The sequence below is a fragment of the Lepidochelys kempii genome, chromosome 5 (genome assembly GCF_965140265.1).
Source record: "Lepidochelys kempii isolate rLepKem1 chromosome 5, rLepKem1.hap2, whole genome shotgun sequence".
In the NCBI taxonomy this organism is placed as follows: domain Eukaryota; kingdom Metazoa; phylum Chordata; order Testudines; family Cheloniidae; genus Lepidochelys; species Lepidochelys kempii.
This window is the reverse complement of record NC_133260.1, coordinates 21,979,365-22,006,253: the sequence shown is the minus strand read 5'-3', so window position 1 is coordinate 22,006,253 and position 26,889 is coordinate 21,979,365. Positions and strand designations below refer to the sequence as shown.

Sequence of the window (26,889 nt, the reverse complement as noted above, 5' to 3'; positions counted from 1 at the left end):
CTAAATAACATTTAAAAAAAGTAAGCGTTTAAAGTATTAAAATTGTACCATTTAAACATTTAACTGTTAGGCTCTGCTGCCTCCCCAGGCGCCAAGGATCTTGGCTGCTACCCCAGTGCCTAGAGACTCCACTCACTGCTGGGCCCATGCTTGGAGTCCTGGCTGCCGTCCCACGTGCCCAGCTCCTGCCCTGGGGCTGGCGGCGGGCATGGGGCCGGTGGCGGGGAGGACCTGTGGCACGGGGGGGAGGTGGCAGTCAGGACCCATGGCACGGGGGATGGGGGGCAGCCGGAGTTTAAATGTTAACCAGAACACCTTACCAACAAGACAGTTAATTGGTTAATATTTTACATCCCTAACTCCTATTAGCCTTTGAAAATGCCAGCTGGCAAGTATAAGGGCCACATACATACTGAGTAAAGTCACTATATAAGCACATGGTATTATATAAGGAAAGCTGAATAAAGATCCTTCTGGATTCCAGCACCACTGCGCCTAGACTTCTTCCCAGCCCCGTAGGCTCAGTTTGTTGCCTCATTATATCTTACAATGTCTGGAAAACACTAAAGGCGCTAAAAGCTAGCCATCCCCCTCCTCTCACAGGCTTCTTGCTTTAGACACATATACGTCTGTTAAATAAAACTTCATTGTGACTTTAATTTCATCGGAGAGGGGGAAAGAGGAGAAAAGAATGTTAATGTTTTGTTGCCAATGCGATACAGTGCATTGCTTTCTATTTGTATCTATCCAGGCTTGGCAGAATTCAATTTTTTTTTTAATAATTTCAATGGCTATATCAATGTTTTTTGTAAGCTTTTTTATTTTTCTCTATCTTAGTTTCACAGTTCTGCAAAAATTATGGGGTTTTAAGCATTTTTTTCATCAATTTAAATGTTCATAGTTCCAGGAAATTGGGGGAGGTCAGATAATTATTAATTACAGTAGACTTTGCGATTCAAAAAGTTTAAGCTTTATAATCACTAAAAAACAATTTGTCAACATCAATTTCTCAACATCACATGTCAAAATATACAAAGTAAATATCCTTAAATCAAATTCTAAGTTCTCAAGTAGCATTCTTCTTACTTTGCCTCTATAAATTTGTTAACTTTTTTGTGTACAATGAAATCAATGCTTACAGACATTTACTGATAATCTAATCTCTTCGTGCCTCTCTCATATTATATATGTCATAAATATAAAGGGAAGGCTAACCACCTTTAAATCCCTCCTGGCCAGAGGAAAAAACCCTTTCACCTGTAAAGGGTTAAGAAGCTAAAGCTAACCTTGCTAGCACCTGACCAAAATGACCAATGAGGAGACAAGAGACTTTCAAAGCTGGGGGGAGGAAACAAAGCGTTCTCTCTGTCTGTGTGTTGCTTTTGCCAGGACCAGAGCAGGAATGCAGGTCATAACTCCTGTAAAGAGTTAATAAGCAATCTAGTTAGAGATGCATTAGATTCTGTTTTGTTTAAATGGCTGATAAAATAAGTTGTGCTGAATGGAATGTATATTCCTGTTTTTGTGTCTTTTTGTAACTTAAGGTTTTGCCTAGAGGGATTCTCTGTGTTTTGAATCTGATTACCCTGTAAGGTATTTACCATCCTAATTTTATAGAGGTGATTCTTTTACTTTTTCTCCAATTAAAATTCTTCTTTTAAGAAACTGATTGCTTTTTCATTTGTTCTTAAGATCCAAGGATTTGGGTCTGTGTTCACCTATGCAAATTGGTGAGGATTTTTATCAAGCCTTCCCCAGGAAAGGGGGTGTAGGGTTTGGGAGGATTTTGGGGGGAAAGACGTTTCCAAGTGGGCTCTTTCCCTATTATATATTTGTTAGACATTTGGTGGTGGCAGCAATAAAGTCCAGGGGAAAAAGGTAAAACAGTTTGTACCTTGGAGAAGTTTTAACCTAAGCGGTAAAAATAAGCTTAGGGGGCTCTTCATGTAGGTCCCCACATCTGTACCCTAGAGTTCAGAGTGGGGAAGGAACCTTGACTATATATATATCCATTGCCCTTTAATTGTCAGAACTTGTGTTACTTAGGTGAAACACTTGTGTTGTTTTTTTCTGGTTTTTTTTGCGTGAGGGGCAGTTAGTTTCTCTCTGCAGTTTTACTAAATAGCCATGACCCAGTTCACGGTCTATGGGAGCCAATGTTACAATCAGGATGATTTAAGACTGTTAAAAAATAGCTGCACTTTTGGTGAAGTGGGAGAAGACAATTGTTCAGATAATATCAAATTGAATAATTCTTTAATTTCAGATGTTAAAAAGGTCTCTGTTTTAGCATTAGTCCTTGCAACATTAGTAAAAGTTTGATCAGTGTTCCCTACACTCTTCTCCTGTCTGGAGTAACATTGTAAGCAGAACACTCCTGTAGTTCAAAAAGCCTACAGGAAAGTACCGCCTATGAGTTGCATAATAAAGTAAAATAAATTCTCTCTTTACAGATTGAAGACGATTTGCTTGCTTTTTTAACTTTGCACATTTCACCTCATCAGTAGGCTCAGTGAAATGCCAAAACTTCCAAGCAAGGCCGTTAACAAACAGTAAAAATGTTGCTATTTGTTACAGATGAACAACTGTCATTACAAAAGTTCTATGGACTACCCTACCAAAATAACCACCAAAACCACACAGCCTCTGAAACTGGAAGCAATGAATGGTGTTAGCACAATAAGGCCTATAAAGTGGACTGCAAATAAAAGAAAGCCTGCACACTCTCCTCAACTTTGGTAGCAACTAAATGGATACAAGTGAGCAGATTTTAATCTTTGCATCTTAGTTTTCTCTTCCCCTTTATTTATTCCTTTCTTCCTGCATTCTTGTTTTCCACATTAACATTACGTAATTTATGCATGATTTTCCTACCACAGGTAAATGTGAACCATATCTGTGACTTACCTGACTATCTATCATTAGTATAATTAACTGTTTAGTTGTAAACTTACAAGAATTCTAGTCACACAGAAAATACTAACTCTTTATTTTACTCAGTTTATAAAATAGACAAACACTGGATGCAAAAAAATACTTGTCTACATTGTCACTTTTTTTTTTTAAACTTACCACTCCACACATCGGTTTATATTCTCCTAAGTACTGTGTGTTAGGACTAGTTCATAAATTAATCTCCCTCTCAATTTCTCTACTGCTCTGGAGAGGGTGTAGAGACTGTTCTAGGTCTATATTTGGTGCAGCACATGTCTGCTGATGTGCCAGCACACTATGCTGAAGCCTGGCAGGCACATTGGGAGGGATGGAGTCAAGGCTACACCTATTCTACCATTCCCACCTACTTTGGGGGGGGAACAACAATACATAGCAAGCTCTGCAGAACCCGTTTTCCCTCCGTCTCTATATGCCGTGATATGGGTAGCCAGCACAAGGCAGTGAGGCATAAAACACCCACTTCACTAACTTGTATAATCATGAGTGCAGGGCCATAATCTGGGCTTTAGCTAATTAAGTCGTTACAGCAAGTCAAAGACACTTTCATAGCAGACTGAATTTGTCAGATGCGTATTTACTTTAAGCCTACTGAATTATGATCTGGTTCATCTTCCCCACCCCCAGATCCGAACAGAGGGGCCCCATTGTGAAAGGCATTTGCAACTCACCATAAGACACTCCCTGGAGATCACAAACGTCCAGTTGTGCCCACCGACTGAACACAAAGGAAGAATCGCTGTTCACTCGACAGATGTAAAACCCAGAATCATTTACACTCACTGGGTTAAAAATCAACTCTGGGGAAGTCCCATGTGGAACCTGTGTTACATATGAGCCACAGAAAAACTTAACTTAGACTGACTGGTGCTGGTTTGGGGTAAACATTAGAATATTTGTTTCTAGCAAGGACAGTACTCCTGACTACTAGTGCAGCAAAAGACTATACATGAAAATAAATTTACCTTTAGCAGATAAGAATCAAAACTATATAGTAAATAGTGCAATTATTATACACATTTTAGTAACTTGGAGACAATCTCTATCTGGATCAAACTAATTTAACATGTTGCTTAAGGCCTAAAAGTGATCTAACACTAGATCTTAAAAATGGACTTTAATATCATTGCTAATGTAAGAGTTCATCAATAGGCATTCCTCTTACAGGAAGATACACCTGGATAAGGGGTGGGGTGGGGGGCATTGGAGAAAAGTTGTGTTCCTTTTTAACTGCGGAATGCTACTCAGGCTATAGGAATATGGGGCGGGTGCAGGAATTTAAATTTGACCGCTTTTGGAGGGACACGTTAAGCACATGATGTTATGAGAAAAGACAGCACACCCTCGCCATAACGAACCCCTGGGGATCCAAGCCATTTGACCATTATAGCCAGAGGTTCATTATAGCAAAAGAGAGGGCGGACACAGCAGGGACAGCAGAGCTCCTCCAGCAGGAGCTAATACCTCCTTCAGCCGCAGTGGTCCTGGGGCCAGAAGAACTCACTCTGTGACCCTGCTGATTATTGGAGTGGCCTGTGCCGCTGTTTTCCCCCATTTTGCACGCCCCTGGGAATAGGGCCATCCCTAGCTATTCTGGGGCCCTACGCAGCCCCCCTGCAGGGGGGGACAGGCCTCTGCGGGGGTGGGAGGGGCTGTCTTGGGGCGTGGGGGGAACCACTCCCCAGCAGTCACTGGTGGCGCGACTGGGGCTGGGTCCCTGCACTTCCCGCTGCCGGTGAGCGCAGGCCCAGCCCTGCTACACTCCTCAGCGGTGGGAAGAGGCAGGGCTGGAGCAGAGCAGGGCGGGGGCTTTAGGGAAGGGGTGGAGTCAGGGCAGGGCTGGGGTGAAGCAGGGGTGGGAAGAGGCGGGGCTGGGGCAGGGGGCCTGGGAAAGAGGCGGGGCTGGGGCTGGACCAGCATGCAGCTGCGCAGGGCATCAGGAAATTTGGTGCCCCAAGTTTCCTGGTGCCCTACGTAGCTGTGTACTTTGCATATAGGTAAGGATGGCCCTGCTTGGGAATATCAACTCAGACCCACTTCAACAATTTATTTTATTGGTCATATTTGTGACATGCTCACTTTAAGCCTTCAGCCCTTCAGTTCTAGGTGACCAGTTCCAACATGTTCTAGTGCTATAGCAACTGGAAGTTGTTACATTCCAACAGAGATTGAATGGCCTGAGGTAAATGAGTTGGTGATCTCAGTCCAGTTCTCTCACATTTCCAGTTGGTGCCATTCTTGCAGGATCACAGAATCCATTGGTCAAGCTGGACCTGTAGACTGGACTATTCTCTAGACACTGTCACAGACAGTTGAAGCACATGACATCTGAAGGGTGATGTGGGAAAACTTTAATGGACATAACCTGTGCTGTACTACTTCTGTGACAAGAGTACTGAGGGTTCTGCTCTTTCGGGTTGCCAATCTGGAAAGTTTCACCATAAATGTTCTTAAAAATATCTGTGAGCCAGTTGGGGAATAGGGAAGATGAACTCCAGTTTTTTGTAAGGATTTATATTCTGTAGACTGACTTTACCCAATACTTCCATCGAATCCTTGAGATTTCCTATATTTGGTTATTACCTCTTTTTTCTGTTTGAACCACTGATAATGCAGAAATGGATATCCAGTTGCCCAACAACATAGTTTGACCGTTTGTCCAGATAATACTGACTTAGGGTCTGGCTGTACAACAATCTTTATACCTTAAAAAAAAAAAAAAAAAAAAAAAGGAGAAGTTAAGACATTGCAACAAGAATGAACTTGCTTCCATTTGTCTTTTGTAAGTTAAATATTGTTATACGATTAGAACTGCGCTGCTGAATTTTTGCAGTTTACCTACTGCATGTACTTTACAATTGTCTGAAGTGATGAAGATTAGTTGTAAGTGGTATGTTGATGATTAAATAAGATTTATTTAATATTAAAAATTGTTACCTTATTTAACATTTTTACTGCCACAATTTTAACAAATTTGTGGTTGGGAGTCTGTTGCCAGAGAAAGGATTTAACTTTTTGTACATTAGGCAAGTTCTTTTAAAATGTGTATTAAATACAAAGGAATTCACAAATTACACTTACACCCACTTTAAGGCCCCAATACACTGCCTCAGTGCAGTATAGGGGACTCAGTATGAATGAGAATCAGGCCTTTTAAATGTTTTGTTCTGTTCTTAATATGTTACTGTCTGATATCTCATTTATTTTATTGATGGTTGAATTTATCCAACAAAAATTAGTTTAGTCAAAAAGGGACATTTCTAAACTGAATTTTCATGAAGACTTTTTCTCCCCAAATGGTTTTTGCATTTTTGACAAAAATTTTAAGTGTACATATATTCATTCACCTGTTGGCTTTTCGGTGTGTGTGGGCCTTTTCCCCCTATTTTGATTGATCGGTCTAGTCACATGGTGGGAATATTTTCAAGATGAGGAAAGTAGACCTGAAGGAAGGTCCAGTGCTTAGGGCACTAGCCTAAGATTTGGGAGACCAGCATTCAGTTTCCTGCTCTACCACAGACTTACTGTGATCTTGGGCAAGTCACTCAGGGGTTGTCTGTATGGGGAAACTGACCAGAACAGTTAGTATGGAATAAGCTAGTCTGCAATAGCTTCCCATCTGGATACTCTTACTCCAACATAAGTGTCCAGTGAGGAGTTATTGTGGAAGAGCTATGACACTTTAAATTCACACTAACTTATCCTAAAATAACTTCCCCATGTAAACAAGCCTTCAGTCTCTGTCCATCAGTTTCCCATCTGTAAAAATAGGGATAATAGCACTTTCCTACCTTACAGGAGTATTTGTGAATCACAGAATCATAGAAATGTAAGGCTGGAAGAGATCTCCATAAGTCACCAACTCCAGCCCCAGCATTGAGGCAGGACCAAGTAAACCTAGATCACCCTTGACAAGTGTTGTCTAACCTGTTTTTGAGAAACCTCTAATGATGGGTATTGCACAACTTCCCTTGGAAACCTACTCCAGAGCTTAACTAACCTTATAGATAGAAAGTTTTTTTCCTAATATCTAACCTAAATCTCCCTTCTGCAGATTACTTCTTGATCTAGCTTCAGTGGATCTAAAAAACAATTGAGCCCTCTGTTCTTTGTAACAGCCCTTAACATATTTGAAAACGTATCAGGTTCCCACTCAGTGTTTTCTAAAGATTAAATATATCCATTATTTTAATCTTTTCCTCATAGGTTAGGTTTTCTAACCCTTTTATCATTTTGGTTGCTCTCCTCTGGACTCTCGCCAGTTTGTCCACATCTTTCCTAAAGTGTGGCATCCAGAATTGGTCACAGGACTCCAGATGAGGCCTCACCAGTGCTGAGTAGAGCAGGACTATTAACTGCAATGTTTTACTTACACCACTTTTGTTAATACACCCCAGCACTATGTTACCCTTTTCACAACTGCATCACACTGTGATCCACTATAACCCCAGATCCTTTTCAGCGGTACTACCACCTAGCAGTTATTCCCCATTTTGTAGCTGTGCACTTGATTTGTCCTTCCTAAGTTAAATACTTTGCACTTGTCTTTATTGAATTTCATCTTGTTGATTTCAGACCAATTCTCCAATTTGTCAAGGTCATTTTGAATTCTAATCCTTTCCTCCAAAGAGCTTGTGACCTCTCTCAACTTGGTATCATCAGCAAATTTTCTAAGCACACTCTTCACTCCATTATCCAAGCCATTAATGAAAATGCTGAATAGTACTGGACCCCAGATGGACCCCTGCAGGATCCTAGTTTGACAGGAAACACTTAATAACTATTCTTTAAGCATGGTCTTTCAACCAGTGGCACATCCACTTTATAGTAATTTCATCTAGACCACATTTTCCTAGTTCCCTTATGAGACTGTTATGTGGGACTGTATCAAAAGCCTTACTAAAAATCAAGATATAATCACATTTACTGCTTCCTCCCATTCAGTAAACCAGTGACCTTGTCAAAAAAGGAACTTGGATTTGTTTGGTATGATTTGTTTTTGACGAATCTATGCTGGCTATTCCTTATAACTCTATTATCCTCTAGGGTCAGCAACCTACGGCACGCAAGCCGATTTTTAATGGCATGCTGCTGCCTGCCGGGTCCGCCGGCCCCGCTCAGCCCGCTGACAAACCCAGGCCGGGACCCCGGCAGGCAGAAGCGTGCCATTAAAAATCCTGCCTGCTCCGGCTCGCTCTTCTTCTCCGCCACCCCCACCCCAATCGGGGCAGGGTGAAGAAGCTTGGTCCTGCCAGCTCCTGCTGCAGGGCAGGCAAGCTCCCCCCTCCCAAGCCTCTTCCCCCAGCGTGCTGGGTTCCTGCCCCTCCTCCTCTCCCTCCCTGCTGCTGATCAGCTGATGGTCCTTGCGAGGGAGGGGGAGAAGTGGAGCTGCAGCAAGCTCACCCCTCCGTGGAGGAGGCGGAAAAGAGGTGGGGACTGGGCCTTGGGGAAGGGGGGTGGAATCAGGGCTTATCCCCTCCAGCCCCCTGCTGTGAGCTGCTCAGGGCAAGGGGCTGGGAGCAGCCCCATGACCCCAGCCCACACCCCAAGCCCTCTGCCCTGATCCCTGCACCCTCCTCACACATCCCCAGCCCCCTGCCCTGACTCCTGCACCCCCTCACATGCCCCCAGCCCTGACTCCTGCACCCCCTCACATGCCCCCCATACCCCATGTCCTGACTCTTGCACCCCCCACATTCCCACCCCCACCCCTCGCACCAAACAGGAGGTCCTATACCCACCCCCCACATTCCCACCTGCACCCCTCGCACCAAATGGGAGTTGCCCAGGTAAGCACTCCACCCCCAAACCTCCTGCCCCAACCCTGAGCCCCCTCCCTCATTCTAGCTCCTGGCCAAACCCTACACCCCAAACCCCAGCCTGTTCCTTCACCCCCAGCCCTGTGCTCAGTGCACTCCCACCCTCAGCTCAGTGCAAAGAGACAGGAAGAGAATGGGCTAGAACCAGGGAGAAGGTGGGTACCCACTCTATATGGGCAGAGCCGGGATCTCTGACTGGCAGCGGGCTGAGCAGGGCCGGCAGCCGGGACCCTGGCTGGCAGGACCCGGCGGACGGAACCCCAGACCGGCAGCGGGCTGAGCCGCTCAGCCCACTGCCAGTCTGGGATCCCGGCCACCAGCCCTGCTCAGCCCGCTGCCGGTCTGGGGTTCTGGCTGCTGGCCCCTTGCCAGCCAGGGTCCTGGCTGCAGGCCCCGCTTAGCCTGCTGCCGGCCTAGGTGAACAGAACCCCAGACCAGCAGCGGGCTGAGTGGACTGGCGGCGTAAGATCAGCATTTTAATTTAATTTTAAATGAAGCTTCTTAAACATTTTGAAAACCTTGTTTACTTTACATATGACAATAGTTTAGTTATATAATATATAGACTTATAGAGAGGAACCTTCTAAAAAAGGTTAAAATATATTACTGGCACGTGAAACCTTAAAGTGAATAAATGAAGATTCAGCAAACCACTTCGGAAAGGTTGCCGACCCCTGCTCTAGGTGATTACAAGGTAGACACATTAAAGGTTTGTGAGACACTAAGACACAGCAGTGATGGGAACCTTATAATTTCTTAAGTAAATCATTTAATTTTCAAATGTAAATTTTGAAAAAGAATTTTTTTTTAAAAAGTCAATACTTCTACAGAAAAACTGGAACAAACTCAAGCATTAAAAAAAAGAAAAGAAATGTTCTGAATTTTCAAATATTTCTTTTAAATCAGCTCCAGTTATCACTAACATTTTAATATGTAAGAAAACCAAATTCTCTGAAAGACTAGCATCTCCCATTCTGTGGAGATATTACAGTAACACTGGCAAGTTCTGAGAAAACTGGTTTAAACATTCTTCAGAATTTAGTTTGTTTTCCTGCAAATGTTTACAATTTCACCTTGAAATAAATATTTTAGCATAATACAATTACCCTCTTATTATAAAGAAAATTTTTACGATGTAAAATTTTCACGCTACTTTGTAAGAGATTACAAATGGGTTTTACTGCTTCTTGAACTTCTTCTGAAAGATGAAATGCAGAAGTCAAAGTGTGGTTTTACCCTGAAAAGTGGCTAAAACGGCTGTGTCATGATTTCTGTTTGTCATCCTTCACTGATTTCTACATAGTTTACACGTAAAAAGACGATTTGACCCTAAGCGCCAGTTCTGTATAAACTCAACCTCAACATTGTACAAATTCAGACAGACTTGCCTAAGTTGCCATGGGAAAAGAACTCGAGGCAGCAAATACCTCTGCCTGAGTTTCAACCAGTGTGACTCACTGAGGTCACGGAAGGCTGGGCAGTATGACTGCACGCAGTCTGCCAGTTGAGCCCTTGTCCTTCCTGGATAGGGAGCCGGGAAACCAAGGGGAGATTGGGAAGGAAATTTCTTCTTTGGATTTGGTCTGTTGATTTTACTACACAACTCCAGGAGACAGAATGGACAAATGAATGAATTGTTTGGATTTTTGTTATCCCAAAAGGGGAAGGTTCATATTTGTTTAGTTTAGCTGGGGGAAACTGAGGCAGCAGGCAGGTAAGCCATTGTTGGAGGCACATGCAGCAATATTCTATACATGTGAAGATGATGGATAAACCTGTCTATCTTCTTGGGCATCACCACCAGTAAGAACATTCTGCCAGCAAAAGTCTGCCTTCAGTTATACCTGTGCAACTCCATTGCCTTCATTGCACAGGTGCATCGCTCTCAAAGAGACTACCCTATAGCATTAATAGTGAACAGGTTATTCAGACGATGTGTACGTTCAGGAAAAATTTGCTTAGGATGAAACTAAGCTTAGAAAGAAAAGTCTCTAGCAATACCCATAATAATTAACGTAAAGACAGCTACTCAGTTGTGACATTAAATGACCCAGCCACCAATTTTAAAGAAAGAAGCATACACAACATTCAAGTAAATTTGTGCAATCAATCTTGCTTGGATCATCAGATCAAACTGAGGGTATTACCAGTACATTTTGACCTAAAGTTCAGGGCCAATCCGAGTTTCTAAGAGTAAAAACCTGGATAATTATCAGGAGTTATTTCTTCTTTAAAAACACAACAAAATAACCCAACCCAGGAAAATTCTACCATTTATAAAAGCTGTCAGTTAGATTCAGTCTTAACACATGCTTGGTCTTTATCAAAACCTTGGGGTCTGAACTATCAGGGTCACTCTAAGTCAGCCAAATAACCCTCAGTTAAACAAGATAGATGAGGTTACACCTTTTTGATGGATTGTAGTGTCCTCACTCTAGAACAACCTACATATTGTCGTAGGCTGGCCTATCAGCAGAGCTCTGAGTGGGTCCTGGAAAGTCATAGTAATTTGGGTGTCCTACTGAGTCACCAACATAGGGATGCATTCACTCTGGCTTCATGTCCCCTGTCTGACTCAGGTCCAATGCCACCACTGATAGGATGTGATTTACAGCCATGAGATGCAATAGGGATCAGGTTGCTAAAGCTGTAACTGCTCTTCCCAGCCTCTGAGAGCTTGTCTTCACTGCATACTTAGCTCCAGTGTTGCCCCACTTTGACTTGTGTACACACCCAACATCCCTGCTTTAAGGCCTGGTCTACACAGTTTTGCCAGCACAGATGTGGGCTAGGAACGGGGCGGGGGGGGACACAAGAAACCCACACACTTCAGCCAGCTGCACTAGCAAAACCCCAGTGTAGATGCAACTATGCTGACAGAACAGTGCTTCTGAAAACACAGCTAATGTCATTGGGGCGAAGGTGTAGCTATGTCAGCAGATGAAGTCCTTCCAGCTTATGCCACATCTCCACTCGCGGGGTCTGCCTGAACTGCTGTGCTGGCATAGTCATACCAGCAAGGGATCTGTAGTGTGGACCAGTGATTCTCAACCTTTCCAGACTACTGTACCCCTTTCAGGAGTCTGATTTGTCTTTCATACCCCAAGTTTCACCTCACTTAAAAACTACTTGCTTACAAAATCAGACATATAAAGTGTGCCAGCACACTATTACTGAAAAATTGCTTACTTTCTCATTTGATCTCTATGAAATTTTAGTTTGTATTGACTTTGCTAGTACTTTTTATGTAGCCTTTTGTAAAGCTAGGCAAATATCTAGATGAGTTGATGTACCCCCTGGAAGGCCTCTGTGTACCCCTAGTTGAGAACCAATAGTCTGAATGTGGTGGTGAGTTTAACCTGAGTTGGCTGGCCCAAGATGAGAGACAGGTGAAAGCTCAAGTGAGCACAGCTCCTGAGCTGCTCACATGACCACTCTGAAGAGTGGATACAGGCTAGCAGCACTTGAGTGCCATTAGTCCTCCTGTGACTTCCCACGATTCCCCCTGCGGGCCCAGAAAGAACAGACATGTTCTCGCACATCACGCTGCAGAACAATTCATAGTGCAGCTCAGATTACTGCAGCGCTGAGACCCATTGGATATGTCCCCAGAAGTCTTAGTGTCACCCACAAGTAAGTGCAGTGCTATTGTGGACACAGCAACTCAAGTGTTATTTTGCAGAGCAGCCACTCTCACTCGAGCTAGGTTAACTCGAGAGCTGTAACTCTACAGTATGTAACTTGAGTTCTCTCTTTAGTGAAGACATACCCTGACAGAGACCAATGCAGGACTGGCTGAGAACAGTATATCAGAATCACCTAGATGACATGGCTGCGAAAGACTAATGATGGCTTTATTAAAATAAATTGTATTAAGGTTTTATGTGATAAAGGAAGCTGATGAACAGAAACAGTTGTCACCCTATCCAAAGAGTCCCCCTTAGTCATTTATTAAGTTGTCCATATCTGACATCTTTTGGGACAGGATAAGACAACTTTTCTTTATTGCTTATTAGTCCCAATACTAGGAATAGCCTCTTGATCTTGTCCACTACAAAAAAGGATCTCAGTCATCATCAGGGGAAATCCCAAAGGGACATGGTACCCTTGCAAACTGAGCACCACCCAAATTAATCTCTGGCAAAGCATTTAAAGTGGTGTGGTTGTATATTCAGTTCATGTCCACCACTGGCAATCTTGTCATGCCAACTAAGCTTTTGACACCTACGATCATCACCTGTGTAGCAGCATTCCTTGGAACACACACACTTTGGAATTTGTTGATCTTCCATTCTAATAACATGTCCCTACCAAGAAAGCCACTGAAACCAAATCAGTGCTGATAGACATGATTGCTAGCTTTGGCTTGGAACATCCCCATTTCTAATCTTGTCCTGCCACTCAATATAAAGCAGTGGACAAAGACATAAATCAAAAACATCTATCAGATGTTCTTCCAGCTTTCCTCATCACCCATATTTCACTGCCATAAAACAGAGTTGGTGTAACTATGGTTCTACAGATCCAAAGCTTTGCAGCAAGCTTGACGTCACAACGTCTCAACAGAGCCACTGAAGGGCCTGAAACACAGCAGCAGCTGCTGCTATACAAGCATCTATATCTTTCAAGCATCCTCCAGCACTATCTATGACACTGGGCCCAAATATCTGACAGCTGCCACCTGCGCGATGTTCTGTCCAGAAAGGTTAATATTGAGCTGGTTGTAATATGGAGGAGACTGCCTGATAATGGCCAGATACTTCGTTTTATCTGGATTAATAACCAAACTAATGCATGCTGCTTCTTGCCTGACCAGACTGGCCATAAACTGCGGCAATTTTCCAAACTTAGTCAACAAGACAAGGTCATTGGTGTATTCAAGATCTCAAAGCAAACTGCCTCCTCAAAACTTATCCATCAATTGATCAACACTAATATTGAACAGTGATGATGACAAAACAAAGCCTTGCCACGCTCCCATGGGGATAGGAAACTCAACCGATTCAAATGCAGCTTTCTGTTCCATTATAAAGCTCTTCTATCAATGAAGTTATCTTCCCAGGAACACTTTTAGAATATCTACGCAGCAATAAAAAACCTGTGGCACTAAGGCTCAGAGGCCAGGCTGTGGGGCTAAAATATACAATGCAGATGTTTGGGCTCAAGCTGGAACCCAGGCTCTGAGACCTGCCCCCCTTCATGGGGTTTCAGAGCCCAGGCTCCAACCCAAGCCTAAACATTTACAACACTGCAATTTTTAGCCCTGCAGCCTGAGACAGCTGACCAAGGCCAGCCACAGCCATGCTGTGGGTCTTTTATTGCACTGCAAATGTACCTCAAGTCTAATTAGATCCCAAAGAGATCTCCTGGACATTACAAACAGACCCAGCTTCTTTGCGTCCTGCTCAAAGGAGGCACAATATCAAAGGAAGTACTGGTCCTAGACCATAGGAAGGTCTAATTCCAACAAGCAAATAGCTTACTAAATTGCCTGATTGTTATCTTAAGTGCATATCACTAACAAGATAGAGCACATTAAGATTTCAATTCTTGTCTGCACATGACTGCACATTTTATGACCTACAGCAAGTAATCTAGAGAAAGGAATGTATGGACCATCTTATTTTCTTTATCGTCCTCCTCCTCAGGCAGGCATACTCATTCCTTACACACACAATGAATTGTTTCTCTAGGTACTGCAAAAAGAAAAGGAGTACTTGTGGTACTATCGGATGCATGAAGTGAGCTGTAGCTCACGAAAGCTTATGCTCAAATAAATTTGTTAGTCTCTAAGGTGCCACAAGTATTCCTTTTCTTTTTGCGGATACAGACTAACACGGCTGCTACTCTGCAACTTCTCCAGCTACTGTTATTGCTGAGCATGACCAGATTGTTTATGTTCCCACAATCATAACCAAGGGGATGAGATTTCTACTCCTTCCTTCCTTGTGCACCCAAAACAAAAGCAAAACCCCCCATGTTTTCACCTTTTCATTACTTTACACTTCACTAAGACCAGGTCTACATTTGCTGCTATAGCTATACTGATAAAAGCACTTTATGTTGCTATAACTACACTTTAGAATCATAGGGTTAGAAGGGGCTGCAAGAGTCATCTAGTCAGACCCCTTGCCAAGATGCAGGATTTATTGCGCCTACACCATCCAAGACATCTTTTTGAAAACCTCCAGTGAAGAAGCTTCCACAAGGCAGTCTGTTCCATTGTCCTACTGTTCTTACACTTAGGAAGTTTTTCCTGAGATTTTACCTAAATCTGCTATGCTGTAGTTTGAACCCATTACCTCTTGTCCTGCTCTCTGTGGCAAAAGAGAACAACTTTTCTCCATCTTTTTTATGGCAGCCTTTCAAGTATCTGAAGACCACTATCATATCCCCCTTAATCTCCTCCTTTGCTTATATGGCTTGCATTTCATCCCTTTAATCATCTTTGTCGCCGGCTCCTGGATCCTTTCCAGTTTCTCTAAATCCTTTCTATACACTGGTGACCAACACTGGACACCGTACTCCAGCTGGGGCCTAATCAGTGCAGAGTAGGGCTGTACTATCACCTCCCATGCTATGCGTCTGTTAATGCAACCTAAACTTGCATTTGCTTTTTTTGCAATAGCATTATGTTGCTGACTGATGTTGAGGTTGTGATCCACCACAACTCCCAGATCCTTCTCAACAGTTCTGCTCCCAAGTTTTCCCCCATTCTGTATTTGTGCATTTGGTTTTTCTTCCCTAAGTATAGCACCTTACATTTGTCTTTGTTGGGTTTCATTTTGTCGTCTATAGCCCAGTTCTCCAATTTATTAAGATCCCTCTGAATTTTAGCTCTATCGTCCAAAGTATTGGCAAATCGCCCCCCAGCTTTGTGTCATCTGCAAACTTGATCAGTATGCTCCCTATACCTCCATCCAGGTCATTAATAAAGGTGTTAAACAACACTGGGCCCAAAATAGATCCCTGTGGAACACCACTTGAGACCTCTCTCCAATCTGACATCATTCCATTAATAGTTATTCTCTGTTTGTGGTTGTTTAACCAATTATGTACTCACTTAATGGTATTTCTGTCGAGCCCACATTTCTCCACTTACACTAGGGATTTTCTCAGTATAGAAATGTTGCGCCATCTCCCCAAATCACTTCTGTACCTGACACTGCTATACTTGCAAAAGTCTCAAGTGTAGACCTGGCCTTAATATGTTCACGCAGATACACTTTCATTTAGACGGTCACAAAAGTTCATTATACCTTTGAATTCTTCACATTACCCTCCTTTTACACAAAGCAACACATTGCAGTTCTAATACCGATCTTGGCGAAAGCAATAATTCAACTGTAAAAAGTAGGCACAGTGAGTCTAAAATGCCACACAGCTATTCCCACATAGCTGATTTAAGAAACAGAACAGGATAACTGATTATCTAGATTAATTTCTCCTAAAACAACAATTCCTGTATGAATTCTTCCCAGATTTAAGGCCTTAAACTATAAAAGCTAATGTTAGGGGGCCAATTTATATAACAAAACAGAATTTGGCCTGGTGTTTTTGGAATACATTATAGGTAGTAATGAAAACATATTTATTCTCAAAAATTAGGGACAAGGAGTACAAAACTCACCTATGATTCTGACTGTTGCTCTTGTATATACATTAACTTTTTCTGTTTGTGAAATCTCATTAATTACTATCTAGAATTCAAAACCAGATAGCATCAAAATGCAGTAGGACTAGATTCAGCAAGATGACTGCTCAGTTGCGGTCTCCCTCATAGATTTACTCTTTTAACACATAGGAATTCTGTTGAAATGTATAATTTGCATAGCATCTAGAAATCCAAATTAAGGATCAGCACCCCATTTTGTTAGCCTTGTTTCATGTAATAAAGGACAGCTGCAAACAATGAGTGCTCCGACCTCAGTAATAAGTTTGCTCAGGTTATGTCTACACTTCAGCAGCACAGCTACCGCATGGCAGCCATGCTGCTGTAGTGCCGTAGTTTAGATGCTTCCTACATCAACGGAAGGGGTTTTTCCATCAGTGCAGTTAATCCACCTCTCCGAAAGGCAATAGCTAGGTTGAGAGGAGTCTTAGGCCATGCCTACACTATGGGCACAGGCTCGCCGATAGCAATTCTGGGCCCCAAGGCCAGGGCCGTCCCTGGGGAGGGGGAGGAGGGAGGACCGGGGCGGAAGTGAGGAATCCATCACTTCTGGGACCGCCTGTCACTTCTGGGACTGACCGAGCTGGCCAATCGTGCCAGCCCACTGGACCCCCCAAAGCGCAGAGCCCAGTGTGGTCAGGAGTGCCTAGGAGCCCTCTGGCCAGCGGTGAAAGTAAGTTAAAGGATTTAACGGTATGCCGGAGTCCTGAGCAGGGGGCGTGCTCTCAACTGGAAGAAGCACAGCTTTAAATCCCCGGGCCCTTTAAATCACCCCAAGCTACCAGCTGCAGAGGCGGCTGGGAGCCCTGGGGCTCGGGGGCGATTTAAAGGGCCTAGGGCTCCAGCTGCTGCTATGGCAATGGAGCCCCAGGCCCTTTAAGTCACCGAGGAGCCCTGGGGACTCCTTGCTGCCACCGCTTTCCCAGGGCTCTGGACTCTGGCAGAGGTTTAAAGGGCCTGGGGCTCCGCTGTGGTAGTGGCTGCCGGAGCCCCGAGCCCTTTAAATCCCCGCCTGAGCTCTGCTGCCCGAGCCCTGGGGTAGCGGCGGCTGGGCTCCGTCAGGGATTTAAAGGGCTCGGGGCTCCAGCCGCCACTATCGCCTCGGCCCTTTAAATCCCCGCCAGAGTCCCGCCATCACTACCCCAGGGCTCGGGCAGCAGGGCTCAGGCTGGGATTTCATAGAATCATAGAATATCAGGGTTGGAAGGGACCTCAGGAGGTCATCTAGTCCAACCCACTGCTCAAAGCAGGACCAATCCCCAATTAAATCATCCCAGCCAGGGCTTTGTCAAGCCTGACCTTAAAAATTTCTAAGGAAGGAGATTCTACCACCTCCCTAGGTAACGCATTCCAGTGTTTCATCACCCTCCTAGTGAAAAGGTTTTTCCTAATATCCAACCTAAACCTCCCCCACTGCAACTTGAGACCATTACTCCTTGTCCTGTCCTCTTCTACCACTGAGAATAGTCTAGAACCATCCTCTCTGGAACCACCTTTCAGGTAGTTGAAAGCAGCTATCAAATCCCCCCTCATTCTTCTCTTCTGCAGACTAAACAATCCCAGTTCCCTCAGCCTCTCCTCATAAGTCATGTGTTCCAGACCCCTAATCATTTTTGTTGCCCTTCACTGGACTTGCTCCAATTTATCCACATCCTTCTTGTAGCATGGGGCCCAAAACTGGACACAGTACTCCAGATGAGGCCCCAGGGCGGTAGCGTGGGCTGGAGCCCCGGGACTCTTTAAATCCCTGCCAGAGCCCCTCCACTGCTACCCCAGGGCTTTAAATTGCCATCTGGGAAAGCCGGTCCCGGTACGGCACACCGGCTCTTGCTGATACACTGTACCGGGCCTTCCAGCTTACTTTCATCTCTGCCTGCAGCCCACTCTGGCAATTTAAAAGGGCCCAGGGCTCCCAGCAGCCGCTACCGCAGCAGCAGCTGGGGGCCCCTGGACCTTTTTAAATTGCCTGGGTCTGTGGGGAATTGCCCCCTTTGCTCCCCCACTGTCAGCAGGCCTGTATGTATGTAGACGTTTCCTACATCGACAAAAGAGTTTTTCCATTGATATGGGTAATCCACCTTCCCAAGCAGCAGTTTGGTTGACTGAAGAATTTTTCCATTGACCTAGCCAGGTCCACAATGGTGGGGTTACATTGGCTTAACTAAGGCACTTAGGAGTGTGAATTTTTCACACTACTGAGCAACCCAGTTAGGTCAATCCAAATTTTAAGTGTAGACCAATGACAGTTCTGTTGATTCATAAGACAGAAAAGAATCCACTTTTCCAGACTCCTGTGTGGTCCTGGCTGCAGGGCTTACAGTAGGAAAAACAAAACAAACAAAAACCTTACTTTTTAAATAATTAGGCAAGCAAACCATCTACCTTCCCTCCCAAATATACCTATTGTCTTCATAACAGACTCTTCTGTTCTGCCCATCTGTTCCTAACAGTTCATCTATTCTGGATTCTTAAAAAAATAAAATAAAATAAATAAAAAAACAACACACCACACACCTCAATACTTCTGTATAAATAAAAAAAGACTTTGATTATGGAAGTTTTTTCAGTTTCCAAATTGGAAGTGTAGTATTGCTAGCTTTTACCTATAAAAAGGTAAAACAGGACCCTTCCCGCAGTGAGTTTCCAGCATAATGCATATAAATGGTGAATTTAAGAACGAAAATTAACCTGGAGGACTGAGACACTGAAGAGCCTCTGTGTGTTCCAGGGCCTGTAAGAATTCCATCAGTTCCACCACAGTGCAACCCCTTTCACCCATTAGTCTCAGGAGACTCCAACTGGGGCTTCCGTCTGGCTCCAGTACTTTGAGAGAACATTGTTCCAACTCCAGAGAACTGCAAAAAATAAAATAAAAATGTTAAGTGCATTTGTGTGTATGCCAGCTGATCAATTTAAAATGGAGAAAGAGAAACCTGATCTCTGTGCAATACTCATACCTAATTTTGCCCCGATGAGATTGCCTTGTACGGAAATATTGATAAAACTGAATATGTGAAAGTAAATATTCATTTTTGCAGGGGAAATTACTGACAGGAATCTGGTTCATTACTACAAATACAAGATCTTCCTGATGTACACTTCTGACTCCAATTAAGCAGTGGATTTTCATATATGAATCTAGTAGAGATTATTCCACTAATGTGAGGTATGTTCCCAGTTCTATATTTTATTGTTTCCTGGAAGTATTTAAAGTATCTTACACATATGCAGCATCTCAACTCAAGAGGATTTCAAAATACATGACAACTGTATACAAATCATACACAGCCACTTTAATTAAGCTGCCTGGAATGAAGGTGAACTGCATGCCACACAAAGAATATTTGTGTGTAGAACAATTCTAGCCAATACAGTGGGCAGACTCCTCCACTTGTAGGCAGGACTTCACTTTTCATGATCTCCTCTGAAAAACCAAATACCTGTGCAAAAACCTTTCCATTTACGGTGTGCCGACTTCAGAAGCAATAAACAATGAGTCACCAATGGCAGGATTTAAACTGTGGTTCCAGGAAGACACTATTTCAGAAATGATGCTTTCATCACTGATGTACTGCTATAGTTTAAGAAAGATTAAATATTAGACATTTGCCTAGTGGGTCTTGGCCACATGCTCAAGGTCTAACTGATCACCACATTTGGGTCAGATTGGCTGAGATCAATCTGATAGTTTGGTGGGATCGTTCAGTGGTTTGAGCATTGGCCTGCTAAACCCAGGGTTGTCAGTTCAATCCTTGAGGGTGCCGTTTAGTTGATATGGGACAAAAAATGGGGATTGGACCTGCTTTGAGCCGGGGGTTGGACTAGATGATCTCCTGAGGTCCCTTCCAACCCTGATATTCTGTGATTTCACCTTCCTCTGCAGCATGGGTTACTTGCAAGTTTAAACTAGTGCAAATGGTGAATTCTCCGTAACTTTAAGTCTTTAAACCATGATTTGAGGACTTCAGAAACTCAACGAGAGGTTAGGGGCCTTCTGTGGCCTGCAATGTGCAGGAGGTCAGACTAGATGGTCCCTTCTGACCTTAAAGTCTATGAATGTATTTACGCTTCATTGTCAATCTGTAATTGCAGACGTAGAGATCCATGCATTAAAACTTCAGTCTTAAGCGTTCACAGCCACTTCTAATAACCTTTTCTGGATAGTCTCAAAATGTGAAGAATTAGGAGAGGATCAAAGTTATGGAAATATATGAAGTCATATGTCACCACAAGAAACGTTTATTTAGAACCCCTTTATTTAATTACCATGTACTTGCTACAGATTAATTGATAAGGTGGTGATAGGAAAGGGTTTTTAGACTCTTGAGAAAAAGGGACACTAACATAACCCAAGATCCAATAAACTTCAGCAGCAGACAAGTGTGAAGACATCCTGGCAGGAAGACTACAAAGCAGACCAATTTGTACCAGTATATTTTCTCCCTTGCAACAATTTTGTCAAATTTGTCAACAAATTTATCAAATCCCCCCTCATTCTTCTCTTCTGCAGACTAAACAATCCCAGTTCCCTCAGCCTCTCCTCATAACTCATGTGTTCCAGACCCCTAATCATTTTTGTTGCCCTTCGCTGGACTCTCTCCAATTTATCCACATCTTTCTTGTAGTGTGGGGCCCAAAACTGGACACAGTACTCCAGATGAGGACTCACCAATGTTGAAAAGAGGGGAACGATCACGTCCCTCGATCTGCTCGCTATGCCCCTACTTATACATCCCAAAATGCCATTGGCCTTCTTGGCAACAAGGGCACACTGCTGACTCATATCCAGCTTCTCGTCCACTGTCACCCCTAGGTCCTTTTCCGCAGAACTGCTGCCTAGCCATTCGGTCCCTAGTCTGTAACTGTGCATTGGATTCTTCCATCCTAAGTGCAGGACCCTGCACTTATCCTTATTGAACCTCATCAGATTTCTTTTGGCCCAATCCTCCAATTTGTCTAGGTCCCTCTGTATCCTATCCCTGCCCTCCAGCGTATCTACCACTCCTCCCAGTTTAGTATCATCCGCAAATTTGCTGAGAGTGCAAAACACACCATCCTCCAGATCATTTATGAAGATATTGAACAATACCGGCCCCAGGACCGATCCCTGGGGCACTCCACTTGACACCAGCTGCCAACTAGACATGGAGCCATTGATCACTACCCGTTGAGCCCGACAATCTAGCCAACTTTCTACCCACCTTATAGTGCATTCATCCAGCCCGTACTTCTTTAACTTGCTGACAAGAATACTGTGGGAGATCGTGTCAAAAGCTTTGCTAAAGTCAAGAAACAATACATCCACTGCTTTCCCTTCATCCACAGAACCAGTAATCTCATCATAGAAGGCGATTAGATTAGTCAGGCATGACCTTCCCTTGGTGAATCCATGCTGACTGTTCCTGATCACTTTCCTCTCATGTAAGTGCTTCAGGATTGATTCTTTGAGGACCTGCTCCATGATTTTTCCGGGGACTGAAGTGAGGCTGACTGGCCTGTAGTTCCCAGGATCCTCCTTCTTCCCTTTTTTAAAGATTGGCACTACATTAGCCTTTTTCCAGTCATCCGGGACTTCCCCCGTTCGCCATTAGTTTTCAAAGATAATGGCCAATGGCTCTGCAATCACAGCCGCCAGTTCCTTTAGCACTCTCGGATGCAACTCGTCCGGCCCCATGGACTTGTGCACGTCCAGCTTTTCTAAATAGTCCCTAACCACCTCTTTCTCCACAGAGGGCTGGCCATCTACTCCCCATGTTGTGATGCCCAGCGCAGCAGTCTGGGAGCCACTTTCACCTGACCCCCGCAGGGCTCTCCACTCCCTGTGCCAGGACCCCCAGCCACACCCTTACTGCCCCTCCCCCAGGGCTCTCCCCTCCCTGTGCCAGGCTCCTCAGCCGCACCCTCACCTGCCCCCCCTCCCGCAGGGCTCTCCCCTCCCTGTGCCAGGCTCCCCAGCCACACCCTTACTGCCCCTCCCCCAGGGCTCTCCCCTCCCTGTGCCAGGGCCCCCAGCCACACCCTCACCTGCCCCCCCTCCCGCAGGGCTCTCCCCTCCCTGTGCCAGGCTCCCCAGCCACACCCTTACTGCCCCTCCCCCAGGGCTCTCCCCTCCCTGTGCCAGGCTCCTCAGCCACACCCTCACCTGCCCCACCCCAGGGCTCTCCCCTCCCTGTGCCAGGGCCCCCAGCCACCCTCACTTGCCCCCTGTGCCAGGCTCCCCAGCCGCACCCTCACCTGCCCCCCCTCCCGCAGGGCTTTCCCCTCCCTGTGCCAGGCTCCCCAGCCGCACCCTCACCTGCCCCACCCCCAGGGCTCTCCCCTCCCTGTGCCAGGGCCCCCAGCCACACCCTCACCTGCCCCCCCCCGCAGGGCTCTCCCCTCCCTGTGCCAGGGCCCCCAGCCACACCCTCACCTGCCCCCCCCCGCAGGGCTCTCCCCTCCCTGTGCCAGGGCCCCCAGCCGCACCCTCACCTGCCCCACCCCAGGGCTCTCCCCTCCCTGTGCCAGGGCCCCCAGCCACACCCTCACCTGCCCCACCCCCAGGGCTCTCCCCTCCCTGTGCCAGGGCCCCCAGCCGCACCCTCACCTGCCCCACCCCAGGGCTCTCCCCTCCCTGTGCCAGGGCCCCCAGCCACCCTCACTTGCCCCCTGTGCCAGGCTCCCCAGCCGCACCCTCCCCAGCCCCCCCCCCCCCCGCAGGGCTCTCCCCTCCCTGTGCCAGGCTCCCCAGCCGCACCCTCACCAGCCCCCCCTCCAGCAGGGCTCTCCCCTCCCTGTGCCAGGCTCCCCAGCCACCCTCACCTGCCCCTCCCCCAGGACTCTCCCCTCCCTGTGCCAGGCTCCCCAGCCACCCTCACCTGCCCCCCCTCCCCCAGGGCTCTCCCCTCCCTGTGCCAGGCTCCCCAGCCACCCTCACTTGCCCCCTGTGCCAGGCTCCCCAGCCGCACCCTCACCTGCCCCCCCTCCCGCAGGGCTCTCCCCTCCCTGTGCCAGGCTCCCCAGCCGCACCCTCACCTGCCCCCCCTCCCGCAGGGCTCTCCCCTCCCTGTGCCAGGCTCCCTAGCCACACCCTTACTGCCCCTCCCCCAGGGCTCTCCCCTCCCTGTGCCAGGCTCCCCAGCCACCCTCACCTGCCCCCCCTCCCGCAGGGCTCTCCCCTCCCTGTGCCAGGCTCCTCAGCCACACCCTCACCTGCCCCACCCCCAGGGCTCTCCCCTCCCTGTGCCAGGGCCCCCAGCCACACCCTCACCTGCCCCCCCCCCGCAGGGCTCTCCCCTCCCTGTGCCAGGGCCCCCAGCCGCACCCTCACCTGCCCCACCCCAGGGCTCTCCCCTCCCTGTGCCAGGGCCCCCAGCCACCCTCACTTGCCCCCTGTGCCAGGCTCCCCAGCCGCACCCTCCCCAGCCCCCCCTCCCGCAGGGCTCTCCCCTCCCTGTGCCAGGCTCCCCAGCCACCCTCACCTGCCCCTCCCCCAGGGCTCTCCCCTCCCTGTGCCAGGCTCCCCAGCCACCCTCACCTGCCCCCCCTCCCGCAGGGCTCTCCCCTCCCTGTGCCAGGCTCCCCAGCCACCCTCACCTGCCCCCTGTGCCAGGCTCCCCAGCCACCCTCACCTGCCCCCCCTCCCGCAGGGCTCTCCCCTCCCTGTGCCAGGCTCCCCAGCCACCCTCACCTGCCCCCCCCCGCAGGGCTCTCCCCTCCCTGTGCCAGGCTCCCCAGCCACCCTCACCTGCCCCCCCTCCCGCAGGGCTCTCCCCTCCCTGTGCCAGGCTCCTCAGCCACACCCTCACCTGCCCCACCCCCAGGGCTCTCCCCTCCCTGTGCCAGGGCCCCCAGCCACACCCTCACCTGCCCCCCCCGCAGGGCTCTCCCCTCCCTGTGCCAGGGCCCCCAGCCGCACCCTCACCTGCCCCACCCCAGGGCTCTCCCCTCCCTGTGCCAGGGCCCCCAGCCACACCCTCACCTGCCCCCCCCCGCAGGGCTCTCCCCTCCCTGTGCCAGGGCCCCCAGCCACCCTCACTTGCCCCCTGTGCCAGGCTCCCCAGCCGCACCCTCACCAGCCCCCCCCCCGCAGGGCTCTCCCCTCCCTGTGCCAGGCTCCCCAGCCACCCTCACTTGCCCCCCCCCGCAGGGCTCTCCCCTCCCTGTGCCAGGCTCCCCAGCCACCCTCACCTGCCCCCCCTCCCGCAGGGCTCTCCCCTCCCTGTGCCAGGCTCCCCAGCCACCCTCACCTGCCCCCCCTCCCGCAGGGCTCTCCCCTCCCTGTGCCAGGCTCCCCAGCCACCCTCACCTGCCCCCCCTCCCGCAGGGCTCTCCCCTCCCTGTGCCAGGCTCCCCAGCCACCCTCACCTGCCCCCCCTCCCGCAGGGCTCTCCCCTCCCTGTGCCAGGCTCCCCAGCCACCCTCACTTGCCCCCCCCCCGCAGGGCTCTCCCCTCCCTGTGCCAGGCTCCCCAGCCACCCTCACTTGCCCCCCCTCCCGCAGGGCTCTCCCCTCCCTGTGCCAGGCTCCCCAGCCACCCTCACTTGCCCCCTGTGCCAGGCTCCCGCCGGCTGCTCGTTTCACCTGAGCCTGCCCCATGTGCCTCTCCCCCGCCCGGCGCCAGACCCTCTGTCCCGACTCGCCCGGGCTCCTGCGCGCCAGGCACCCCACCGCTCCTGCCCCCCGCCTGCCGTTGCCTCGGCGCCCCCAGGGGGCTGCCCTCACCTGAGCTGGACCCTGCCGTGGCTCCCGGCTCGCTGCGCCAAGTCTCTCCAGCCCCTGCCCGGAGCTGCGCGGTCCAGCACGCCACTGAGCCGCCGGAGCAGCGGCTCCCTGAGCAGGTTAATGGGCAGCGACCCCAGCGGGGCCACGGGCGAGACCGACATCGCGGGGAGCAGAGACCCCTGCGAGCGGCCCCGGGAGCGGTTTGAACCTCCCCCGCGCCTCAGGCTCCGGGAACGGGGCGGAGGTGGCGCCTGCACCCGGAAGGAGCCAGCCGGGGATTCCCGCCCCAGCAACCACCCGCCGGGCGAGCAGGGAGCTGCTGGGTCTCGTCTGTCCTCGCCACCCTCCCTCGCCCTGCGGTGTCAGCCCCGCCCGACCGCCGCGACGGCCCCGTTTCCTGGGCCAGCCCCCCTCCTCACTTCAACCTGCCCGGGCTGAGGCTCCTCTTTACTTTGTCAGCCCCTTCGGCTCTGTGCCCCAGCCTCTGGTTCCCCCAGACATGCCTGTGCCAGCCCTTCCGAGAGTCTGATCCTACCGGGGTTCCCCCCGTGCCTCCCCCCGCTTCATCTCACTTCAGCTTGACCCTGCTGTTCTCTCCACTCACTATGCCAGCCCTCATCTCCCTTTCCCTGCATGACTACCTAGTCTCTGTGCCTGCCCCCCAGAGCCCCTTATGGAGATCCTCACCCAGCTGTGCCTCCCAGCTCCCCACAGCCCTTCCCTCAGTCTAACCATGCCATGATTGCCCCACTCTTTCAACTTGTCCTGGCCTGTCCCTTGCTAAAGCATCACTCTGCTATGGGTCCCCCGCAACCACTCACCTCAGTTCAGCCAGACCCTGGAATGGCTCCCCACTCCCTGTACCAGTCCAGTTCACCTCAGCCTGATCCTGCCATGGGGCCTTGCTCACCGCCCCATGTCCCAACTCCTCTCAGTACTACCCAGGCCACCAAGTTGCTAAATTGTTGTAGTAGCTAATTAGTAGTCAGAGACACCCTCCTCTTATCCCCCCCCCTCCCCCCATGGAGTATGGATCATTAGGCTGATAGTTTGGAAGGACGGGCATGCCCTCAGGCTAAGATCCAGGGAGAGCTTTGAAATGCCCATACACTACCAACAGGGCCTATATCTGGGTGAAACATACATAAATATGTTCCTCTTTGGAACCTGAAGGGGGGTTCCAAAGAGGATGGAGCTTGGCTGTTCTCAGTGGTGGCAGATGGCAGAACAAGAAGCAGTGGTCTTAAGTTGCAGTGGGGGAGGTCTAGGTTGGATTTTAGGAAACACTGTTTCACTAGGAGGGTGGTGAACCACTGGAATGGGTTACCTAGGGAGGTGGTGGAATCTCCTTCCTTAGAGGTTTTTAAGGCCCGGCTTGGCAAAGCCTTGGCTGGGATGATTTAGTTGGTGTTGGTCCTGCTTTGAGCAGGGGATTGAACTAGATGACCTCCTGAGGTCTCTTCCAACCCTAATATTCTATGATTCTATAATTTGGAAGTTTTTTTATTCTAGAAACATTAAGCTGTAATTTCAGTCTGTGAATGAAAACTTCAGCTGTTCTAACAAGTGAAAGGGAAATAATGAAACCATCAAAGTTTTTGTTATGCTCATTAGGAAACAACAAAAGCCTAGAAGCAAAGTTTGAGGGTGGGAGGCTCAGATGCATCTATGTCCCCATTCCTGCTCTGCTTAGGCCTGCTGCAAATAGAAGCAGCTACTGGCCCTGCCCTTTGTCATGATGAA

At 48.1% G+C, this 26,889-nt stretch overlaps 1 protein-coding gene across 4 annotated transcripts in view; it reads right to left on the bottom strand.

Moving 5' to 3' along the window:
• MALT1 (MALT1 paracaspase) overlaps positions 1-25,448 on the bottom strand; it is an 81,106-nt gene extending 55,658 nt beyond the window's left edge. For 2 of the 4 annotated variants that reach the window (XM_073343639.1, XM_073343640.1), the window contains exons 1-4: positions 25,147-25,448; positions 19,132-19,298; positions 5,536-5,657; positions 3,624-3,774 (exon numbers count right to left, since the gene is read on the bottom strand). In XM_073343639.1, coding sequence (XP_073199740.1) covers positions 3,624-3,774; positions 5,536-5,657; positions 19,132-19,298; positions 25,147-25,307 — 601 coding nt within the window. In that variant the 5' untranslated portion in view covers positions 25,308-25,448. Of the gene's footprint in view, positions 1-3,623; positions 3,775-5,535; positions 5,658-19,131; positions 19,299-21,644; positions 21,938-25,146 lie in introns of those variants that run through there. The other 2 variants (XM_073343637.1, XM_073343638.1) reach the window with 1 other exon arrangement.
• Positions 25,449-26,889: the final 1,441 nt, after the last annotated feature.